This window comes from Crinia signifera, chromosome 6 (genome assembly GCF_055691185.1).
Source record: "Crinia signifera chromosome 6, ASM5569118v1, whole genome shotgun sequence".
In the NCBI taxonomy this organism is placed as follows: Eukaryota; Metazoa; Chordata; class Amphibia; order Anura; family Myobatrachidae; genus Crinia; species Crinia signifera.
Window position 1 is genome coordinate 254,533,087 of NC_139222.1, and position 24,614 is coordinate 254,557,700.

A 24,614-nucleotide genomic window follows, 5' to 3' on the forward strand; every position below is an offset into this window, starting at 1 on the left:
ATTTTATATAAGAATATATGGATGAAAAATTAGCATACCTATTTGAGGCAATTTCAACATTTATCCCAATATGTCCAAGAACAAATGAGGTCCTTTTTCTTTCTATTGAACCGACATTATAAAAAGTTTTAGTAACCAAAGCCATCATTTTCCAAATTAGAAAAAGTTAAAGAATGGAAAAAAATCCAGAAAAATTTACAAATAAAAATTACAATGTTAGAAGTTCTTACCCTGTGTCTCAGGAAGGTGTGTGCTCATTGGGATCCAAAGTGCAAGTGATTTGAGAGTGGACCTGGCCTCTCTATATATAGGGCTTCTCTGTGATGTCACTTCCTCTCAAAATAATTTTTTTTTTTTTTTTTTTTTTTTTCAAAAAAAAAAAAAAAAAAAAAATAAAATTAAAAAATTATTTTGAGAGGAAGTGACATCACAGAGAAGCCCTATATATAGAGAGGCCAGGTCCACTCTCAAATCACTTGCACTTTGGATCCCAATGAGCACACACCTTCCTGAGACACAGGGTAAGAACTTCTAACATTGTAATTTTTATTTGTAAATTTTTCTGGATTTTTTTCCATTCTTTAACTTTTTCTAATTTGGAAAATGATGGCTTTGGTTACTAAAACTTTTTATAATGTCGGTTCAATAGAAAGAAAAAGGACCTCATTTGTTCTTGGACATATTGGGATAAATGTTGAAATTGCCTCAAATAGGTATGCTAATTTTTCATCCATATATTCTTATATAAAATTACACTATGCCCAAATAGAAATGTGAATGATGATACACATATGTATTATGTTCATTTTCCTAATTAGGTGCATCATTCAAGTTTTTAAGCATATTGTCAAAGACATCAGATTATCTAAAACATCTTATTTAAACAGCCTATAATTAGAAAGAAGGTATGTACTTTGAAGCCCATTTGATATATGTATATGCAATAAGAAATATTGGCTTACAATTAAAGTACCCCACTTCTACTATATCATTAGGTTCAAAATTGTATCCGGTGGTACTAGAGGTTGGACCCTAACCACATTGTCCACGTGTTATCTTTACCCTTTGACCCTAAATGGGCATATTAAACCTTGTTTATTCTAAGGTATGTACCTTTATGAAATAATATCTCCATATTTTCCCCTATCCAAGTCTCTCCATCTTCACTATCATATACTCCTATATACTTTTATGAATATTATCATTTTTAATGTAATGTCCAATATTATGTATCTTATAAAATATATGTTATGTTTTAGATCTTGTACCCCTGATGAAGTCTCTTATGAGACGAAACGCGTTGGGTGTTGGTCAGATGTACTGAAAATAAAAGAAAAATTTCTTACAAAAGAACCACTTCAAAAATGTTTTGTTGAAATATTGGTTGGACATTACCCATCTAGGGCGCTGAAGACACTATTGTTGGTATATATATATATATATATATATATATATATATATATATATATATATATATATATATATATATATACAGGGAAAGACCGCACTCTCACCCAAAAACACACAGCAGTGGGGTGCCCAACCAAAAGTACAGGCCCAAATGGGTATGTACTCAAAAATACTCAAAGTATCTGCACGCTAAGGAGCAGAAAGGCGAGCACTCGCCAATCACAAAACAAATTTTGTGAAATCCAAAAGGTAGATAATCAAATCAATAAAGAGTCACCAGAGTCCAGCATAGACAAAAGAGTATATTTAGTGTGACAGCCCCGACGTTTCGGTCCAAATCATGGACCATTATCAAGGAGCCTAAGGCACACAAAAGAAAACATATAGCATGAATACACTTAGAATAAAACAGACAGTGTATTGAAACAGCAAGGTACAGGTTAAAGCTTACATAGTCATCATAGAAGTCTGGTAGTCAGCGACGGAAGTAATCTCTGCCTGGTAGGATCAGAGTCAGCTACCACCATAGTGCAGTCCAGGTCCCGCTATTTATGTGTTTAAAAGGGGGCGGAGGTGTGCAGCGAGCGCGCCGAATTAGCCTGCGTGTCAGGCTGCTGGAACGCTCGCTGATTTCCGGTAAAACCGGAAGTGACGCGGCGGGTGGAACGCAGTATGGAACGCACAGCTTCCGGGTAGTCCGGGGCTGTGTGTCCAATACGTGATTTAAAGGGATGATTATTGCGCTGGGATAACACGACACTATGATTTAAGAACAGTGATGATAACACTGTTACCAACCATCAGGGTACATAGGATAAACGAAGCGCGCAATATATAAATATAGTATATACACTAAATAGCGGGGGCTGGTGTTTAGATGAGAGCAGCGCAGAGGTGAGAACAGGGAGAGAGATATACATGGATAGAGAGATAAAATTAGAGTGATAAAGTATAGATGCCAGGTTAGGTTTAATGAAGTTAAGATTAGCCCAAGTGTTGGGGATTTAGTAGAAAAAAGGGGAAGGTATGTACAGGGATAAACAAGATCGCAATGGGGATATATTACCGGGGATGTCAGATAAGAGAGAGGTCACCAGGGTAGTGAATGGATAATCAAGTCCAAATGTATACAATCACCATAGAGGTTACAGAATATATAGTATGCAGGAAAATAGAGGTGCAGTATCATGGTGGAATAGTGATTATAATATGGGATACATTGTATAACTTTTAGATGACATAAAGTGATGTAAACACGCCTACTGGCGAGAATAGATCAAAACAACACAGGCTTCACGGTACTGCCCAAAAGGATAATTGTCCACCAGTCGCATGACATGCAAAATATACAGGATAAAAAGTAGAAAATAATATCAAATAATAGATAAATAATGAATAATACTGACACCTTAGAGGGACCATATATATGGTCAGTAGACATGAAAAGCATACAAACAGGAGCAAATGATGTTATGATTGTCTCAAAAAAATGGACAAAGGATTGTTCTCATTGAGTCCACGGGGGGCAATTGTGTCTAATCGATGGATCCAACGACTTTCAAGTTTACGCAATTGGAGTCCCCTGTCGCCACCACGGGGTGAAGGTGGTACCCAGTCAATGAGTCGGCAGCGCAGATTGGAGTTCTGGTGGCCCGCTGCGAGAAAGTGGCGTGGTATAGGTAAGTCTGCCTTCTTGGTCTCAAGTGCAGTGCGGATGGAGTTCCTATGGTTTGCCATCCTTTCTCGGAATTTCCTGGTGGTCATTCCTACATACGCCAGTCCACATGGGCAATTTAGGAGATAGATGATATGATCCATTTGGCAGTGGAGGCGATATCTGATCTTGATGGGCTTGCCGGAGTGGGGGTGCGGGAAGGAAATCCCCGGAGTCATGCTGCTGCAAGTTGTGCATCCAGTGCAACGAAAGCACCCGGGTCGTTTGGAATGGAGCCAAGTCAGATTGCTCTCTGAGGAGGGGCTTATCATAGGGCGCATGAGGAGTTGTTTTAGATTTGGTCCCCGCTTGTGGGCAATCATAGGTGGGCCGAATTGTTGTAATCTTAGAGTTTTATCAGAGGAGATGATGGGCCAGTGTTTCTTCAGGCTCTTCTGGACATCGGAAGAGACGTGGTCGTACTGATTCACAAAGACCATCCTTGATGGACTTTTGGTAGTAGTAGAAGAGTTTAGACGTGGACGCATCATATTGGTTCTGGCCTTTGCAAGGCATCGATTCAATGTGGTTGCCGAAAAACCCCCGTTGGGCAAATCTGTCGGTCATTTCATTGAGTTGGATCTCCATGGTGTCGTGGTTTGAGTTATTTCTGATAACCCGCATGTATTGGGAAATCGGTAGATGCTCCTTTAGTGCAGGAGGGTGCTGGCTGGTAGTAGATAGCAATGTATTGCGGTCAGTAGGTTTTCTGAACAGGCAGGTTTGGAGAGTGCCCTCTTTGATGCAGATGTTGATGTCGAGAAAGTTGATAGACTGTTGGTCAATGAGATAGGTGAACTTAATGGGACAATTGAGTGAATTTAGGGAATTCATCATCAAGTGGAATGCTTCCGCGGTGTCGGACCATATCACGAACACGTCGTCGATGAAGCGTTTGTAGAGCAGGATCTGGTGGCCATATCGTGGCATGATGTGGGTGTCCTCATAGTCTGACATGTAGAGACAGGCGTACGACGGAGCCAGGTTAGAACCCATCGCGGTCCCTGATACCTGAATGTAGTATTTCTTCTGGTAGAGAAAGTGATTGCATTTGAGGATTACCTCTGCTAGGTCGACCAAGAGGTTGGTGGGGGGATCTAATATTGGTCTTGCGTCAAGTTTGGTTCTCAATACTCTCAGACCATCCGTGTGTGGTATTACTGTGTACAGTGAACACACATCCATAGTTGCTAGTAGGATCCGGTTAGATGGGATGACGGTGGTGTTGATTTTATCAATGAAGTCGGAGGTGTCTCTCACATAAGTAGTGCCCGTAGTAACCAGCGGTTGTAAGAAGCTGTCCACAAAAATAGCCAAGGGTTGTAGAAGTGAGAGTCTGGCGGAGATAATAGGTCTGCCTGGTGGGTGAGAGTGGGACTTATGGATCTTCGGCAGGGTGTATATTATGGGGCATACTGGGTGGTCTACTGTCAGGTATTCATGGGTTTCTTTAGTGATCCACTGGTTTTTTAGGGCATCAAGTAGGAGTTTGTCAATTCTCCTTTTGAACTCAGGAATGGGATTTTGTGGTACCATTTGGTAGGTATTACTGTCGGCTAGTTGGCGTAGTATCTCGGAATGGTAGTCAGACCAGTTTTGTACCACCACCGCCCCACCCTTGTCTGCTGGGCGAATCACCAAGTCAGGGTCGTTTTTCAGGGTCTTCAATGCTGCCCGTTCGGCATGGGTCAAGTTGTCATATTGGGGCTTGAGAGGTGACTGTGAAATATCATTTTCGACCAGTCTGGTAAAGGTCTTGATGCTAGGGTTAAGGGAAGCGGGGTCGAATACTGATGGTCTATGGAAGTTGGATCTGGGAGTCGTGGTGGTCATGCCAGCGAATTGCTCATGTAGCCGTAATTTCCGGCTAAATTTGTACATGTCTATCGTTGTTTCAAAGCTGTCATGACGGCAAGTGGAAACAAATGATAAACCTTTGGCTAATAGTGATGTCATGGCAGGGGTCAGAGAAGTGTCAGACAGATTGAATACTAAGTCAGCACTGGTTTCCTGACTCGTTTTCCCAATTCGGCCACATCGGGGGTGTGGTCTATGCCCCTTCCCCGTCCTCTTGGTGGTTTGCGGGCTTTGGAGGTGTTGCCGGGGTCGGACCCTAAAAAATCAGACTGTGGGCCGGACAACTCAGTATCAGAGGCAGATGTAGATGAGCCCGTGTTAAAGCGATAAGGATTAGGTTGGCGTCTAGGTCTATATGGCCTCTGCGTGCGGCCACTCCCCGAGTCACCAGCCAACCACCTGTACACGGTGTGGTTCTGGTAGTCGGAGGTTACTACTGTTAACTTATTACGTTTAAACGAGATCAATTCTTGTTTATATGTGTCCACCTGGGTTCTGATTTTTTCTAAAAGGTTACAGGATTTATCGCTTTTGATGGCTGGTAAGTGGGCAACGCCAAATTCATCAATTTCTTGTTTTACTTTTTTAAGCTCGGTACCAACCTCCTCTATCACCAACAATAGGAGATCGAAGGAACACTTATTTAAAACGCCGCACCAACCCCGTGGTGGCGACAGGGGACTCCAATTGCGTAAACTTGAAAGTCGTTGGATCCATCGATTAGACACAATTGCCCCCCGTGGACTCAATGAGAACAATCCTTTGTCCATTTTTTTGAGACAATCATAACATCATTTGCTCCTGTGTATGCTTTTCATGTCTACTGACCATATATATGGTCCCTCTAAGGTGTCAGTATTATTCATTATTTATCTATTATTTGATATTATTTTCTACTTTTTATCCTGTATATTTTGCATGTCATGCGACTGGTGGACAATTATCCTTTTGGGCAGTACCGTGAAGCCTGTGTTGTTTTGATCTATTCTCGCCAGTAGGCGTGTTTACATCACTTTATGTCATCTAAAAGTTATACAATGTATCCCATATTATAATCACTATTCCACCATGATACTGCACCTCTATTTTCCTGCATACTATATATTCTGTAACCTCTATGGTGATTGTATACATTTGGACTTGATTATCCATTCACTACCCTGGTGACCTCTCTCTTATCTGACATCCCCGGTAATATATCCCCATTGCGATCTTGTTTATCCCTGTACATACCTTCCCCTTTTTTCTACTAAATCCCCAACACTTGGGCTAATCTTAACTTCATTAAACCTAACCTGGCATCTATACTTTATCACTCTAATTTTATCTCTCTATCCATGTATATCTCTCTCCCTGTTCTCACCTCTGCGCTGCTCTCATCTAAACACCAGCCCCCGCTATTTAGTGTATATACTATATTTATATATTGCGCGCTTCGTTTATCCTATGTACCCTGATGGTTGGTAACAGTGTTATCATCACTGTTCTTAAATCATAGTGTCGTGTTATCCCAGCGCAATAATCATCCCTTTAAATCACGTATTGGACACACAGCCCCGGACTACCCGGAAGCTGTGCGTTCCATACTGCGTTCCACCCGCCGCGTCACTTCCGGTTTTACCGGAAATCAGCGAGCGTTCCAGCAGCCTGACACGCAGGCTAATTCGGCGCGCTCGCTGCACACCTCCGCCCCCTTTTAAACACATAAATAGCGGGACCTGGACTGCACTATGGTGGTAGCTGACTCTGATCCTACCAGGCAGAGATTACTTCCGTCGCTGACTACCAGACTTCTATGATGACTATGTAAGCTTTAACCTGTACCTTGCTGTTTCAATACACTGTCTGTTTTATTCTAAGTGTATTCATGCTATATGTTTTCTTTTGTGTGCCTTAGGCTCCTTGATAATGGTCCATGATTTGGACCGAAACGTCGGGGCTGTCACACTAAATATACTCTTTTGTCTATGCTGGACTCTGGTGACTCTTTATTGATTTGATTATCTACCTTTTGGATTTCACAAAATTTGTTTTGTGATTGGCGAGTGCTCGCCTTTCTGCTCCTTAGCGTGCAGATACTTTGAGTATATATATATATATATATATATATATATATATATATATATATATATATATATATATATATATATATATAGCTTGCAGAAAAAAATGAGGACACTCACCGGACTTTCAATTTGGATGTCTTTTTAATCCATCTCAATCCATCAAAATATAAAGTGCAATGTGCATGACAGTGGACCACTGTCATGCACATTGCACTTTATACTTTGATGGATTGAGATGGATTAAAAAGACATCCAAATTGAAAGTCCGGTGAGTGTCCTCATTTTTTTCTGCAAGCTATATTGGACTATGAGAGTAATCTGGAGCTCCTGAGCTGACACCCTGGCAGCTGCTGGACTATTAGTGGAGAGTATGATCCTTGTACATGGAATATATATATATATATATATATATATATATATATATATATACACATAGTCCCACAGAATCAGGGCACTCACCAAGTGGCAAATAAGGCAATGCTTTTTTTATTCCATAGCCAACAACAGATAAGCCGACGTTGCTCTTTTGTGGGACTCAGGACGCCATGATTAAGGGCCTTGTTAGGTCCGAAACGTCAGCTTATCTGTTGTTGGCTATGGAATAAAAAAAGCATTGCCTTATTTGCCGCTTGGTGAGTGCCCTGATTCTGTGGGACTTTGAATTTGGACCATAAGCTGTGCTTGTGAGACTGGCGGGAGCACCTCCGGAAAAAAGTATACCAAACCGTGAGTGCATTGGAAAAATACATATATATATATATATATATATATATATATATATATATATATATATATATATATATATATATATATATATATATATATATATATATATATATATATATATATATATATATATATATATATATATAGTAGAAACAGAGAGCACTCACCAGTCTTCAAGCAGTATGATGCAAATAAAAACTTTTAATACATCACCAAAGTCTCAGGCATAAAGTCGACGTTTCGAGCCACGCCGGGCTCTTTGTCAAGACACAAAGACAGGATGGGTCACAGCCCCAGAGTCATCACACTCTGGGGCTCTGACCCATCCTGTCTTTGTGTCTTGACAAAGAGCCCGGCGTGGCTCGAAACGTCGACTTTATGCCTGAGACTTTGGTGATGTATTAAAAGTTTTTATTTGCATCATACTGCTTGAAGACTGGTGAGTGCTCTCTGTTTCTTTTATATACATTGGCTGTACCCCCATGGACTGTGGCCTGAGTGTGGCACCCCAGCAGTTGTCTCTTGGAAGTTTGAGAGTGCCGGTTCTACCAAACCTCTATATATATATACATATATATATATACTGGCTGGCAGATATGCTGGCACGCTCCCCTCTTGCTGCGTCTGCCCGGGTGCCGGCAATTGTATTATCATATATATAGACGAAAGAGCCGCACTGCACGGGACTTCAATAAATCAATAGGCGACAGCCAATGTTCTGCAACGTTTCGGGAACTTTTATTATCCCGTCCTCAGGCTAGGTAACATATACATATATATATATATATATATATATATATATATATATATATATATATAATTTTCAGTTGTCTAATTCCTGAAAATTGTTATCTTTGAGTGAATAAATGTATGTTTTTTGAATATTGATGTATATCGGAGTTGAACTGTGACATACTAAATTATAACTCCGAAATGTAGAGTGTATGAAAATGTCTAACTGCTGTTCTTCCTGACATTATTATAAGGAAATGCAACTACTACTTTTGTTTTAGTGTATTTTATATGTTTGTCTTGTTGAAACTTAAAAAAAAAATATATATATATATATATATATATATATATATATATATATATATATATTTATATATATATATATATATACCAATGGACAAAAAAGAACATCACTCCCGGCTCTTGTTGAAAAAACAGTACTCTTTACTGTATCATGCCAACGGCGTTTCGCCTGTCCTGAAGACGAGCCACAGGCTCAAAACGCCGTTTCGACGTCCAGGAAACCCACGTAGGGACCAATGTATACACACAACCGGTGGCGGCACACGCAATAAGCAGAGTTGGAGTCACGTCATGGATGTCAACGTTTTGAAGCTCTTTTATTACGCTTCTTCTTCAGGACAGGATTAAAAACATAATGATACATACAGCCAATATATACCTACATACCTCCACGCCCTCATGTACCTGTTCCCGCGCTTCGCCAGCCAGGACACCGACGTTTTTTATATATCTGTATATTTTACTAAATATCAATTATTTTAAATTGTCTTATATTCTGAAGCGCTTTCTGAAACTCCTTTTCTTTACCTACCTATCTTTCGGGTCCTGTCTAACAGAGGACCCCTCAGAGGAGCTGCTCGTACACTCTGAGCGCAGGAAGGGGATCCCCCCCCATTGCTTAATATATATATATATATATATATATATATATATATATATATATATATATATATATCTTTTGTGTTGTTCGGCACTCCGGACGATGTAACACAGGGGGCCCAGCACTCACTACAACAAACTAACTCACCTTAACATTCAAATAATCAATAAATAAATAATGGGGTTTTAGTTCATGAATTGATCAATTTAACCTCTGTTACTGTGATCATAGCTTTCTCATGCACCCTTGATAAGCTCATTTACCTGAAACCTGTGACAGCTGCCCCTTTAATACTAATTCAGGTGCTGTGTTTGGGATTGTCTCACCTTATAAAAGCCATGTTACTTGGCAGTTGAGCATTAACCCAGAGAAAAAACACATGTTCATTTTAGCTATGATGTGTAAGCAGGTGCCAGTTTCCCAAGAAAACCAGTTAGTGTAGGACTTGCAGTGAAATGGGGTCCCTTGGCGATGGGCTGTAAGCTTAAATGCATTGATCAATTCATGAACTAAAACCCCATTATTTATTTATTGATTATTTGAATGTTAAGGTGAGTTAGTTTGTTGTAGTGAGTGCTGGGCCCCCTGTGTTTGTATTTACTAGTGTGTGGTCACAGGCCACCGCACCCCACCCTGGGATGTGGGTGCTGTTTGCACCCCATTCCTAGGATTGGCGAGTGTGTTGGTACTTCTGTATCTATATATTTGGGTTGATTTTTATTAACCTCTGTTACTGTGATCATAGCTTTCTCATGCACCCTTGATAAGCTCATTTACCTGAAACCTGTGACAGCTGCCCCTTTAATACTAATTCAGGTGCTGTGTTTGGGATTGTCTCACCTTATAAAAGCCATGTTACTTGGCAGTTGAGCATTAACCCAGAGAAAAAACACATGTTCATTTTAGCTATGATGTGTAAGCAGGTGCCAGTTTCCCAAGAAAAACAGTTAGTGTAGGACTTGCAGTGAAATGGGGTCCCTTGGCGATGGGCTGCAAGCTTAAATGCATTGATCAATTCATGAACTAAAACCCCATTATTTATTTATTGATTATTTGAATGTTAAGGTGAGTTAGTTTGTTGTAGTGAGTGCTGGGCCCCCTGTGTTTGTATTTACTAGTGTGTGGTCACAGGCCACCGCACCCCACCCTGGGATGTGGGTGCTGTTTGCACCCCATTCCTAGGATTGGCAAGTGTGTTGGTACTTCTGTATCTATATATATATATATATATATAGGGTTATTTACATGCACATCGTGTCTTGAGAAAAGTGTCTGTGTGACATTGAAACGTCGACTGCTTCGGCAGCGATGAGCATGCATTGATTTTTTGTTTCACCCATAAAATTTAACTATTTGAAAGACCCCAGGAGTGACGCCTGTTTTTCCTATTTTATATATATATATATATATATACCTAATTTTTAAAAAGTCAGTATTTTTTTATGCCATTTATGAAAAAAATATATCATTAGTTAAGTGGTTAGTTAATACTCACCAGGTTATGAAATACTGCTTGAGCGGCCTCTCCAAACCCTTCAGTAGTCAGAGTATAGTGTACCGTGATTGTCTCCTCATCCTGACAATTCAGAGTCCTGTATATGGGCTGGATCTTTATGTAACTCTTACTTCTCGAGTAGAATTGTTGAATATTCCGTGTCTCCTCATCATAGCTGGGAATCAATGTATTTGAACTGTAGCAGTTTTCTGAAGGTTTGTAACCAACCTTAAGAGAATACAATGCATGAATGGAGAAAAAGCAAATCTGGATATTGATACATTGTTTGTTTTTAGCTACTGTTGGTATTAGGACAATGCAGTACAGTACATACTAAATTAGCTCATTTGTATCTCTACATAGATATAATACAATATTACTTGGCAGCTTCAGTGATATTTCTCACCCTGAGTGCTATGGAGGACTGATGGAAAGATGTGGTGTTAATGGAGAAATCTGCAGTTCCGTCAGGCCCGGTGGTGTAGGTGTAATTTGTTCCATCATAACCCACATATATGAACACTGTCTCGTTGTTCATTGGCTTTCCAGCTGCATCTTCAAGGGAGATCTACACAACGAGATGAGATTATTAGTGATGGTTGAAGTTGGGAGTTTAACAAAAGTCACATTCTGATTGGTGCCCTCTAGACCAGGGGTGGCCAAACTGCTCCTCAAGATCCAGCCCACCTAGCTGGTGCACAGCTGTAGTCATTACTAACTGTCACATTCCCCAGATCACCTATCTGCTGCACAGCTGTAGTCATTACTGTCATATTCCCCAGACCACCTAGCTGGTGCACATCTGTAGTCATTACTAACTGCCACATTCCCTAGACCACCTAGCTGGTGCACAGCTGTAGTCATTACTAACTGTCACATTCCCCAGACCACCTAGCTGGTGCACAGCTGTAGTCATTACTAACTGTCACATTCCCTAGACCACCTAGATGGTGCACAGCTGTAGTCATCACTAACTGTCACATTCCCCAGACCACCTAGCTGGTGCACAGCTGTAGTCATTACTAACTGACACATTCCACAGACCACCTAGCTTGTGCACAGGTGTAGTCATTACTAACTGTCACATTCCCCAGACCACCTAGCTGGTGCACAGCTGTAGTCATTACTAGCTGTCCCATTCCCCAGGTCACCTAGCTGCTGCACAGCTGTAGTCATTACTAACTGTCACATTCCTCAGACTACTTAGTGGTGCACAGCTGTAGTCATTACTAATGGGCCCCATACATCAGCAATCACAATTTATGGATTTTCAGATATTGGGATATTTTGGCCAGATAAATGGATTTTACAATCTATCCGACTTTGCCCACACATTACAGATTTTTTCAGTGATCGGCAGATTTTTCCATCTAAAGATTGCATCTTCATATCTGGAAATTGCCCCAATCGATTGTCATTTCAGCTTTTCATAATGTAAATAGATGAAGAAAACGAATTGGGAATGCCCACACATCTAAAAAAGATCTGCAGATAATACCAGATTATTAAACATGTTTAAAAACCTGATTAAGCAATCGATTGGCGATTGTGATTGGGATTGCCAAAAGGGGGAGCCCACACATCTAAAACTAATTGTGGCAATCATCTCCATATCTGAAAATTGTCACAATTAATTGCTGATGTATGGGCCCCTTAACTGTCACATTCCTCAGACCACCTAGCTGGTGCACAGCTGTAGTCATTACTAGCTGTCCCATTCCCCAGGTCACCTAGCTGCTGCACAGCTGTAGTCATTACTAACTGTCACATTCCTCAGACTACTTAGCTGGTGCACAGCTGTAGTCATTACTAACTGTCACATTTTCAAACATGTGCTACATTCATTCCTACTATAGACCCACAGGTTGCCTGAAGAAGATAAACTGTTGGTAGATCTTGAGGACAGGTTTGGCCACCCCTGCTCAAGACCATCTTCTTAACTCACCTGTCCATATAAAGGAATACCCCTCCTATAGCGAGAGTCTAGCTGCCGGAATGTTGCCTTTGCTATAATGTACTTAATCTCGGAGGAGCTCTCACCCGTCAGCTCCACACCTAATGGAGAAATCACTGTTAACGTCTCTTGTATTTTATCTCCCATTTCTAGTTTGATGCTTTGCCTCGTATCTCATCTCACCTGTTCCATCCTCTGTTATTTTGGCTGTCGCAGTGAGTTTCATCTCAAATTCATTGCGTCTCAACTGGAAGAGTTTTGTCTTCACCACGTCTGAGAAACACCCATTGCTATCAGCCTAAAGAGCAAGAACCATATTACTAAGGGATGAAGGAACCACGGGTGTATTGGGAACTAATTGCGGCCCTGGAAAGTGACCCACTCCCAGCGGCGTAACAATAGCCCCGCAGCCCCAGCGGTGGCAGGGAGGTGCTGTGTAACTGCGGGCGCGGGGGGTATGCAGGGCTATTGTAACGCCGCCACAGACCCGCAGATTCACTTATATTCGCTGCGGTCCCGGCTCTTCCCTGGCTTCTGTTGCTTCGAAAATGGACAGACCATCATAAAATGTCCACCCCCATATAGCAGACATTTCTCTCAAACTGTCTGCTGCATGGGGGTGGACATTTGTGACAATCTTGCTGAGAGATCCCGGTGTGTAGGCCCCCATAACCCATACAACAGATCTATTCAAAAAGCTTTCCAGAATGATGTTACCAATACTGAGTGTTGCAGTGTTGTACTCACTTGATGTGACAGTTCTTCACACACGCTATTTTCATCACCAGAACAGGAAGAGTAACTGTATTTGTACATTCTACAGACACGGACATCAATTCTTCCTGACACTGGTTTCCCATAAGTGTATCTGACAAGAAGGAGGCATGTTACACATGTTACACTGTGCCAAAAGCTGGGTGCACACTAAGAGATATTTTAAACAATTTTGCTCATTTTGGCCATTTGTAACATCGTCCAATGTGTACAAGTAATATGCTGAACCCTCGGGTGGTTAAGGTAGTCTTCTATCGTCTATACACGCAGCTCAGTTTTGACTATATCCTCAATAACAGCAGGTCCTTAGCAACATCGTTCAGTGGGTAAGTGGGCACTACTGTATATTGTTTGCTTGGGAATTCATGGGAGAACACTGCCAATATCAATCAACTAGTGTGTACCCAGCTTTAAACCCAGTTTAAAATACCCACAGTACTTATGAGTAGAAGTGAGCAGTATGTATGTCCTTTTGCGTGTCCTCATATTACGGAGGAGCGGAGTAGAAGTGTGCGGTCAGGAATCGGGTCCCTCTGTGTACTGTCTCCAGGGTTCCCGCTAGTGCCGCGTGAGGGGACAGATGATCGCTGATGTCTAAGGTCTCCCAGTGGATTGCTGGTTGGGGCATGAGGAGATGCCTCATCCGAACTGGAAGTAATGCAACGTGGTCCATCTACATGGCAATGGGAGACTTCTTCTGCCATCCCAGCTGTTCTGCAGAGTACCCCAGATTGGGAAGCACTGCTTTCCATGAATGTGTTTCTAAAGATCCATACACGCTAGGTGATTATGCCCCGCGTGTATGGACAGCGATGACCGCTGTCATCACTGGGGGGAAAGCTGCTCAGCGCATACACACTGAGCCGCTTTCATATTTGCCTGTATTTGAAATACTGTAAGTGATCTGGTCATTTTTTTCTCCCCTATTGTGTTTGTATTAGCATCTAATGCCTGGTACACACCAGAACGATCCTGATTGTTAGTAGATCGTTAGCAGATTGTGCGATGGTCGCATGATCTATTGGAGCACACGACCTGCTAACGATCTGTTTCCAATCTGATCCCAATCCGATCTGAGTCTGTATCCAGTTGAATGGATCTTTTACAGATCCTACCTGCAGCAGGTAGGATCTGTAAAACGAGCAAATGACAGCAGGGACGCGTATCGGATTGGAATGGGATCGGAATCGGATCTAAACATGCAAAAACATGCCCAATCTACATACAATCTACATCCAATCGGTCGGAATTGGATCCAGATTGATGGAATTGAGCCCTAATTGTTTTGGTGTGTACCCTATATAAGGGGAGTTCTATTTAAGGGGATACGGTCGTTTTATCGAATGACATTAGGTCGAATGTCATTTGGTCGACCCCACTAGGTCGAATGTGTAAAAAGGTCGACATGGGTTTATGTCGAACTTCCGACTATGTCGACTGCCATTAGTTCGACTGGGGTTAGGTCGAATTGCTCTTTTTGGTTTTTTTTTGGTGCCGACATGTGCCGACAGGCGGTGGTTCATGCCCTACCATCCACTAGGGCGTGGAGGAGGTTATTAAAGCTGTGGCGAGCGAAGCGAGCCACCGTGCCCGAAGCATTGCGAGCGAAGCGAGCGATGCGAGGGTCCGATTCACTATGTCAACAGTGTCCATGTCGACACTGTTGACATTTCGGCCAAAAAAAAACCAAAAAGAGCAATTCGACCTAACCCCAGTCGACCTAATGGCAGTCGACATAGTCGGAAGTTCGACATAAACCCATGTCGACCTTTTTACACATTCGACCTAGTGGGGTCGACCAAATGACATTCGACCTAATGTCATTTGATAAAACGAACCACATCCCTATTTAAGATGGGATGGAGCAAACAATCAAATTATATCTATTATCTTCTAGGAGGTGCTAAATAAATAAGAAGTAAAATCTGATTGGTTCCTATGGGCGACATCCCATCTTCAATAGAACTCCCATCTTAGTAAGTTTACACCTGTAAATGTCCTGTTTTTAGGTTTGTTCTCAATTTGGGACATGCTCATATCATGCTGATGCTTTTAACCAGGGGTTAAAGTTGGGGGGTACGGGGTGGAACTGATGTTCCACCTCTAATGGCGAGGTGGAACATTTTAACCTCCACATTGGCCCTGCACAGTGATTCTCAAAGAAAAGTAGTTTGCAGGGAGATGCCAAAAACCCTACCACTGGCCCTGTCTCTGCCTCATGGGGGGTAGGAGAGGGGGGGGGGGGGTAATTAGGTGGCATAGAGAAATGAGTTCCCCCACCTCTGCGTGACCACTTTATGCCCTGTTTTTGACCATGCAAAACATGATTACTTTCACCACAAGAAAACTACAAGCATCTCTTTAGCTGCCATATTGTACCTTGGAATGCAATACTTACTTGCCACATACTGTCACTTTTACATCTTTGTCAAGAATAGTGATAACTGGGGGCATTTTCACCTGCACTTCATATTTCGGTAACACTGAAAATACATTTTTGTTATGACAATTGTGCAGCATCACAAATTCCTATTATAACAACTTTTGTTGAAAGAGAAACTTTAATTATTGGGGCAGCATGGGTGGTGTAATGGTTAGCATTACTGCCTCACAGCACTGAGGTCCTGGGTTCCATTCCCTCCATGGTCGTCAATGTATGCGGTGTCCTCCCACATTCCAAAAATATACTGGTAGGTTAATTGTCTCCCAACAGAATGAACCCAAGAGTAAATGTGTGTGCCTGTACATGTTGTAGGGAATATAGATTATAAGCGCCACTAAATATGTGCTATGCAAAATATGTGTGTGCTATATAAGAATCCCAGGCACCTCCTCGCGGACCTGCAAATAGCGGAGTTTGTGTGGCTTGGGTGGGGCTTTGTGACGAGTCTCGTCCCCCGCCCCCCAAAGATTTGGGTCTCTTCTTCAGGTTTCTCCCGGAGAGGCACCTTCAAAAGTCAGCAAGTATGAGGTATATAAAGTTGAATATATCAGAACACACGCACCATACTCCTCCACACTAAACGTTTGCTCCACCTGCGCGCCCTTTAGCCTCTGTGCGACCAGTTTGTATGTCCCCAGTCGGGGCTCGGAGGTGAGAAGGAAGGATTCCTGCACCATTCCTCGAGTGGTTTCCACATTCAGCCATTGGCCAATACGGTTTCTCTGAGGGTCCTGAAATAAATAAGTCCTGCTTCACTGCCCTTATATTTTGGCAGGATTTGTTTATCTGATATTGCAGATAAGACAACACATAAAATAGAATATGTAAAAGATGTAAAAATAAACTGTAATAGTGGGTACACACGGTTCGATTCCGTATTCGATTAGATTTGGACTATTCAACCTGTTCTGAAGTTTTTTCTACTCCTCTTCGATTTTCATTATTTTCCATTTGATTTACTATTTGATGTGCATTTGATTTGCACTAATCAATTTGCTATTTGACAATTCAATCTCAGTGTTCCTGATCCTTCAGGCAATAGAATGAAATCGAATCTGGACTGAATTGAATGCAGCAGTGAACACATTAGATTTGTACTCTCTACATTAGATTTGCACTATCTACTATTAGATTTCCACTAGATAGTCTTGTCTGCCAAGACTTTTTTCTATTCGATTTCCACTACATGTCAGTGCGCATTGGTATCGAATCTGCATCGAATGCTAATATTTGTCCCCCGACCGCTCTGTGTCCCCACTGCCCAGCTCCGGGCTGCACATAAGATTTATGAAGTCTTATGTGCGGCCCGTTCGACCTCCCTACTTGACCCGATGCGCACGGGACCATGCATGGGGTCGGACAGGATGTCAAATGTGCAGTCCAAGGCCACCACCTCCATATATTTTGGAAGTAGTCTGTTATTAAAACGGTTGGGTCGTTTACAGGTTTACCAGTTAAAGTTTGCAGTTTGAGTGCTTATTGGGAAGTTTCTTATGATTGCGCATGTGCACAGCATAGATGCAATATAGTCAGGCTTGCCTACTTTTAAACAGAGATGTGCGGGCTCGGATTTCCCAGATCCGATCCCGCACGAACGGTAGCAATCCGAGTCCAGATCTGAGCGGCGCTCGGAGCTTCCCGGCTGACTCGGATCCGGGCCCGATAGCAAAACGTCATTGGCTGGCGCCGGATTCTTGCAAAATCCGAGCCTCTATACAAACCGCGAGAATCCGGCACCATTTGTCACTCCTGAGTTGTTAGGGTTAGGGATAGGAGTCTGTGACTGTGCAGAGCTATGTTAGGTTAGGTAGGTTAGGGAGCTGTTTTTCTTTTGCTGCTGCGGTGACTGCCAGTGCCTACTAGTGCCACTGTCTGCCCTGCTCTCTGGTGTGTGCTCTGCACTGCCAGTGGCTGCCAGCCCAGCCAGTACCTGGCCACTTCAATCAGTATATGTGCACTGTTGTTATTAACCACTTGTATACCAGTCTGCTTGTGCATCTGCTGTATAATACCTCCCTGCTGGTGCATTTACTGCCTTATATAACTAGTAAACATATTCTCTGCTGGTGCATCTACTGTACTGACATATAATAACAGTTTGCAGTGTGAGTGCTCATTGGGATGTTTCTTATGATTGCGCAGGTGCACAGCATAGATGCAATATAGTCAGGCTTGCCTACTTTTAAAGTCCTCTCTCTGGGAGAAGCCCGGAGAGGAGACTATCAGCAGCACATCGTGGGGCGGGGCCTGATCTAGACTTCATCAAGCCCCGCCCCCAGTACTGCAAATTCCACAATTTGGGGAGAGGACAGGGCTAATATGATGCTATTTGCCTCATTAACCCCCCTCCCTGAAAAGCCGCGAATCACGGTATTTAAATGCCGCTATGGGGGGGCCAGGAGGGGGATCCAATTTTACGGGACAACCTGTTACTTCTGGAACTTGCAGTCTCACAGCAACTAGAGAGCCACACAAGGGATGATCATGCTATCTCTACATTCTGCTGCTAGATGGTCTATTACTGACATTTTGGAACCCCTTTATAGCGTGTCAGTAAAACTGCTGCTTGTCAGAAAACACGTTTGACACTTGACAGTCCTAGGAAGATCCTATTGGCAAAGCGGAGAGTTAAATGGGCAAGCTTGAACTTATTCTTTGAAGATGTGTTCTGGAAAAAATGGCATAATTCTTACCTCGATATAAATCACAGGAAACTGAAAAATAAAGCAAGAAATGTGTCAACGCAAAGAACTGAAAGAGGAAATATATTTCATGGGGTGAAAAGTGTTCTTATTTGGAGGGCCAGCAGGTGGAGCTGTTGTATATGTGTTTTATGTGTTTTAGGGTCTGTGATGTACAGCTGGAGCAGCTCTTAGTGGTGCTGCTCCTGGCGACTGAATTGCCAACCGCCGCTTAGCACCATCCAACAGAAGGGGGCGAGTGCAGACAAGTCGCTCGCGGGCCCCATTCTGTCAGAGCCCACAAACGCCGGCTCCCCACTGTTCCCCCATCCTCCCCCGTAGCCCCCCGCATCCCCCACTCGCCCTGCCCGTCTCCCTGAAGCGGAGACGGGCAGGGAATCCGCTCCTGCTGTGCTGACGGGGATGTGCAATTGTGTGAGACGCTCGCACGTCTGCGTCAGGTGGAGCTCTTGTCCGCCAGCCTTCTACAGCTCAGGAGATCTGGCAATTCTAAAGGCTGGCTGACAGGCGCTCCATTTGTATATTGCACTTGTTTGTTGCTGTGTGTGTGTGAAGCCATGATGGCCATCAGTGCTATCGCCATCAATGGTTGCCATCGATGGCTATAGAACAAACAGTCATCGATGGCAGCATAAAATGTAATAGATGACATCTATGTGTGGGAAGCTATCCAGTCGGGATTCCGATGGAGAAATGACCATCGGAATCCCGACTGTCGGTAAGTTATACCATAACCCTGGAAACCCTCCTTCCCCTACATTTGCCTGAGGGTTGAACTACTCTACAGCGATCAATGGTCACCTACACCGCTCTAACTAACTTTACAATATAGCTAAAAATACAAATGCAGAAATAGTTCAGTGTTCAGTATAAATACCTTCTCATTTGCTGCATGAAACGTTTCATCCAGTGATACAATACGGAACTGGACTATGAAAAATAATAAACACTGTTACAAACATTCAAGTGATATTAAGGGGGATATTCAATCTCCAGCCGCCATTTCCAACTGGGGAAATGGTGGCGGGGCCCTATTCAATGCTGTCTTCCTTGACAGCATTGAAACAGGGATCTCGGCAGAATGTGCCCAACTTAACAAGCAGACAATGGCCGGGAAATTGTCATGCCGTAGCTCGTGGCCACACCCCCTTCTCGCAGCCACACCCCCTTGTTGGCACTCGGCAGACAGAGCATTGAATCCCACCTACAAGATCTCGGTCGAGCAGACCGAGAATGGGACAGGGTCAGGCAAGCCCGACAGTCGTGACTGTACATTGAATACCCCCCTTTATCTTCCATTAATCAGTTGTAAACCATTGGCTTGTATCAACAAATTTGCATTTTTATATTCCATCACTTAGGTTCTAATATAATTGTATTTATTCTAAATATATTGTTACCTTAATATAGAAACACCCACGGCTGAAGGTGCACTAAACTTATGTGATCATTGCTTGATTTAAATGGATGATTGCATTAGAAAAAGAGAAAACTGAAGGAATAAGAAATGTCAACAAATGATTTTGCAATGAACACTTTCAGTGAATGCAGAAACAGTAGATCACCCGAGAAGCTGCAGCAACTCACTAACCCCCAAGCAACAAAAAGTAAAAGTAAATATTGATACAAACAAACTTGTGTATGGTGCAGAGGGTGAGATTTAACAAAGTTCGGATAGAGATAAAGAAGAGAGAGTGATGCAATAGAAACCAGGGGTGGTTTGGCAGTAGATGCCGTTGGAAGTTTCCCTGTGGGCCGGCATGGCCATGGAGAGTATAGAGGGTGAGAGACTGGGGATGTTGGTGGATGAGGAGGAAGAGAGTGGCATGTTGGAGTGGGTGTGTTAGGGGGTAGAAGCTGGCAGGCTGGCGACGATGACATGGAAGGGGGCCACTTTTGGGGAAATGTTGTGGAATTCGCATAAAGCTGCAGACACAACTACATGAAAAGACACAAGGACGGCTGCCTAACTCAGAAACAGGCCCTGTGAGGAGTTATCCCGCCCCCTCAACAGACCCCACCCCCTCAACAGACCCCACCTCCTGAGGGCTGCTTCCACAAATTTCCAAGGCTGATTTTCCAAACCCAATTTGCCCCTGCTACAAACCAATCAGCTCCTGTAACATGGCATTCAGGAGCTGATTGGTACTTTGGGCCAGATGTATCAAGCTTCAAAAAGTGATAAAGTGGAGAGTGATAAACAACCAGCCAATCAGCTCCTACCTGTCACGCTTCCCCGGACCGCGGGGGTCTCTTACCGGGTCCGGGGTCCAGCGTGGTGCGGCAGGCAGACTAGGGGTCCCGGGCGGCAGCGTCTGAGCGGTGCTCAGAAGCCTGGGAGACAGCCGTCTGGGCAGCGCGTCTCCATCAGCTGCAGGGCTCTCCCTGCGGCGTCCTCCTCGGTGCATAGTTCCGGCTTGGCATGCACGCGTCCACTAGGGGCGCGCGCGCGCGTGCTGAGCGTCTCTTAAAGGGACAGGCAGGAAATAGGTAGCAGCGCTGCAAGCATAAAAGGAAGTCTCTGGCAGGGGAATTCTGCCAGAGTATAGGCTCACACCTACTCCAGCGTTACTGTGTCTTGCACCTTATCTCCATTGCTATTGTTTGACCCGGCTTGTTCCCGACGATTCTCCCGCTTGACCCCTAGTACTCCATTTGACCTCTCCGTGTATGACCTCAGCTTGCTCCCGACCATCCCTCTGTCTCATCCCAGTGTACCGCAACTGTGCCTCCCGTGTATGACCCGGCTTGATTTGGACCTTCTTTGCCTCTCCCCTGGGCACCTAACTGACCGCATTGATACCGACCCGGCTAGACAACCGCCTCTCCATATTCCCTACTCCCGGCCTCCAGCTCATTAAGGGAAACCTAACCAGAGGACCGTGACCGACGTGTCGAGTGCCGCAGAAGCCCAAATCCCAATTGGAGGGGTCACTGGCAGAAAACCCTCGGCACGGTTAGACTCCGCACCTCTGCGTTAGGTCTAGCCAATTCCCGAGCTGATAGGCAGGTAGTTCAAGTATAATTGTGACACTACCTGTCATGTTACATGCTAGTAAAATGGTGGTTAAAAGATAAAAGGTTTTCAGAAATATCCCTCTCAGTATCAACAACACTATGGGAGAGCTGTATAAAGCCCTGGAACATTAATGTGGATTACTTACCAATGTAACCAGTCAGTATCTAACTGCCATTTATCTAGCACCGTCTATGACACAGCTGATACAGTAATACCCCTTTCACGTCGCACCTATTACCGGGTTCATGCTGGTTTCTTGACGGTCCAACATAGTAATTGTTGCGATGTGAAAGGGGTTACCAGTTACAACTAACCAGTAGCAACACGTCAATACGAACCGGGTCAAAAGAAGGGTTCTTACTGGTTTGTTGCCATGTTGCTGTGCAGTGCGAGCGGGTTAATCGGGCAAGCAACCTGTTTCCCATTCACACTATGGGGCAGAGCTTGGAGCAGCGCCAGCTCTAAGTGCTGCCTCCTCCCCCGCCCCCGATGTCGCACCGCCCCCCCCCCCACATGACATGACAATATTGCCTGTTCGCTGATGCGATCTGAACAGACCTCACACGCAGGGTCGCACCAGGACTGAACCGTTTCAAAGTCAACGGTTTGACCCTGCATTTGCAGTCTGAAAGCCGTATAATTGTATACAGTGGTGGAACAGTAGTATTTCCCCAATCTGTGCACTCACTGCCATCTATCACCACAGAAACTCAACTGGGGCATCACTGCTCCAGCACATACTCAAAATCATTTAACCAAAAAAATATCTATTAACAAAATGCATTCTGTAGTTTCTGCTGTTTATATTGTATTCATTAGAAAATTGTGAATGGAATTATACTGTATCGTACTTTAGTGGAGATGTATGTAGTGAAAGCAGAGAGGTTAGCCAGTGGAGAAGGTGCCCCTGGCAATCAATAGGCTTTGAAGTAACATTTATCAAGTTATATATTCTATAAAATTATAGGTACAGCAGCAGCTGATTGGTTGCCATGGCCCATGGGCAAAGGCTTTTATAGGGTCTGAAAATAGTAATTTGATCTTGGGTCCCATTGTCAGAAATTCCTAATTAACTCCTTGCCGCAGCGGGCTGTCCCGGAAAACTTCCGGGCATACCACTTTGCATTAGGTGCGCGCCAGTGGTGCCTCCAGAGGAGCACCACTGGCACACTACCTTTAGGGGTCGCCCCCGTCACCCCCCATCATGCCGCCCCCACCCCCTCCGCTCTGGCGATCGTACGTCGGAGCTCCCCTGCCGCCAGCCGCCATTCACTGTTTGCATCAGTGACGTAGGCGGCAGACTCGGGGATGGTCAGCGTGGCTTGGGGGGACTCAGGAGAATTCAGGCACCCGAGTCCTCCCAAGCCGCCGCGAAACATCTCCGAGCTCCGGTGTACTAGCGGTGAGGGAGGAGCGGAGGTGAGGGGGGGGGGGGAGCAGCGCCTTCCTACTATCTGTGGTGGGTTTTGCTGGGGAAGGATAAACCTGCCCTGGTAGGTTTGTCCTGCCCCAGCAAAAGCCACCAATCAGGGGTTAAATTGCATTTAACAATAAGATAACATCCATTTACAAGGGTGTCACCTTTCTGTCCAGGTTTGTAGATGGGCTTGTCGGTCTGGAAAAACACCAGGTTCTGTATAGGTGTCATAAGGATGCTTCTCTTAGTCTTGAAGTGCAGCGAGTCCCCCACAGCATCCAGTGTGATGAACCCCAATTTCGCACTGTCAGTTTCTGGGGTCTAAAAGGACACAAAACAGCAACAACTAAGAATAAAGTTCCCACCAGTAATTATAAACCGCCTACCTGATATGTACCAACATGAAAACAAAGCCAACCCCTGAAGCTGCCTGTGTAGATGTCATCTATGTGCTGTAATTTGCTCTCCGCACCCAAACTGTACCTGAGGGTGCCGCGGGGGTTACCCAGGTCAGTTGCTCAATGGGCAGAGAGAGAGGGGGAGAAAGAGATACCCAAAAACAATCATAACCTAAGGCAACCATGTACAAAATGCAACTGGAAAATTCTACTCCAAAAATTAAGGCATTGTAGGTACAGTAAAAAGAACAAGGGGTAGATACCACAATAAAATTAGCTTATAAGTAGGAAAGACTGTAGGTCTCTATCGGTTCAATTATTGGGTTTGTAAGGAGATTCATTTAAGATAAACAACGGAGAAGGGTAAGCTACCACCGTTTCCCCCACCCATAGTTACATACAATGGCCACAGATACCATTTTGCGAGAGGAGAGGAAGGAGCCATGGATTACAGGACATCACAGGTCTCCATCTTGTAGTTACATACAATTGCCATGGATATCATTTTGCGAGAGGAGAGGAAGGAGCCATGGATTACAGGACATCACAAGTCTCCATCTTGTAATTACATACAATTGCCATGGATACCATTTTGCGAGAGGAGAGGAAGGAGCCATCGATTACAGGACATCACAGGTCTCCATCTTATAGTTACATACTATTGCCACAGATACCATTTTGTGAGAGGAGAGGAAAGAGCCATGGATTACAGGACATCACAGGTCTCCATTTTATAGTTACATACAATTGCCACGGATACCATTTTGCGAGAGGAGAGGAAGGAGCCATGGATTACAGGACATCACAGGTCTCCATCTTGTAGTTACATACATTTGTCATGGATATCATTTTGTGAGAGAAGAGGAAGGAGCCGGGACATCACAGGTCTCCATCTTGTAGTTACATACAATTGCCATGGATACCATTTTGCGAGAGGAGAGGAAGGAGCCATGGATTACAGGACATCACAGGTCTCCCTCTTATAGTTACATACAATTGCCAT

At 43.8% G+C, this 24,614-nt stretch overlaps 1 protein-coding gene across 2 annotated transcripts in view; it reads right to left on the bottom strand.

The window, feature by feature from the left end:
* The window catches only part of LOC146009224 (alpha-2-macroglobulin-like), a 90,469-nt gene that overhangs the window by 49,515 nt on the left and 16,340 nt on the right, over positions 1-24,614 (bottom strand). For both annotated transcript variants that reach the window (XM_083149382.1, XM_083149381.1), the window contains exons 3-12: positions 23,378-23,534; positions 19,655-19,707; positions 18,769-18,789; positions 16,638-16,806; positions 16,031-16,115; positions 13,606-13,726; positions 13,042-13,156; positions 12,850-12,959; positions 11,311-11,472; positions 10,905-11,132 (exon numbers count right to left, since the gene is read on the bottom strand). In XM_083149382.1, coding sequence (XP_083005508.1) covers positions 10,905-11,132; positions 11,311-11,472; positions 12,850-12,959; positions 13,042-13,156; positions 13,606-13,726; positions 16,031-16,115; positions 16,638-16,806; positions 18,769-18,789; positions 19,655-19,707; positions 23,378-23,534 — 1,221 coding nt within the window. The remainder of the gene's footprint in view (positions 1-10,904; positions 11,133-11,310; positions 11,473-12,849; positions 12,960-13,041; positions 13,157-13,605; positions 13,727-16,030; positions 16,116-16,637; positions 16,807-18,768; positions 18,790-19,654; positions 19,708-23,377; positions 23,535-24,614) is intronic.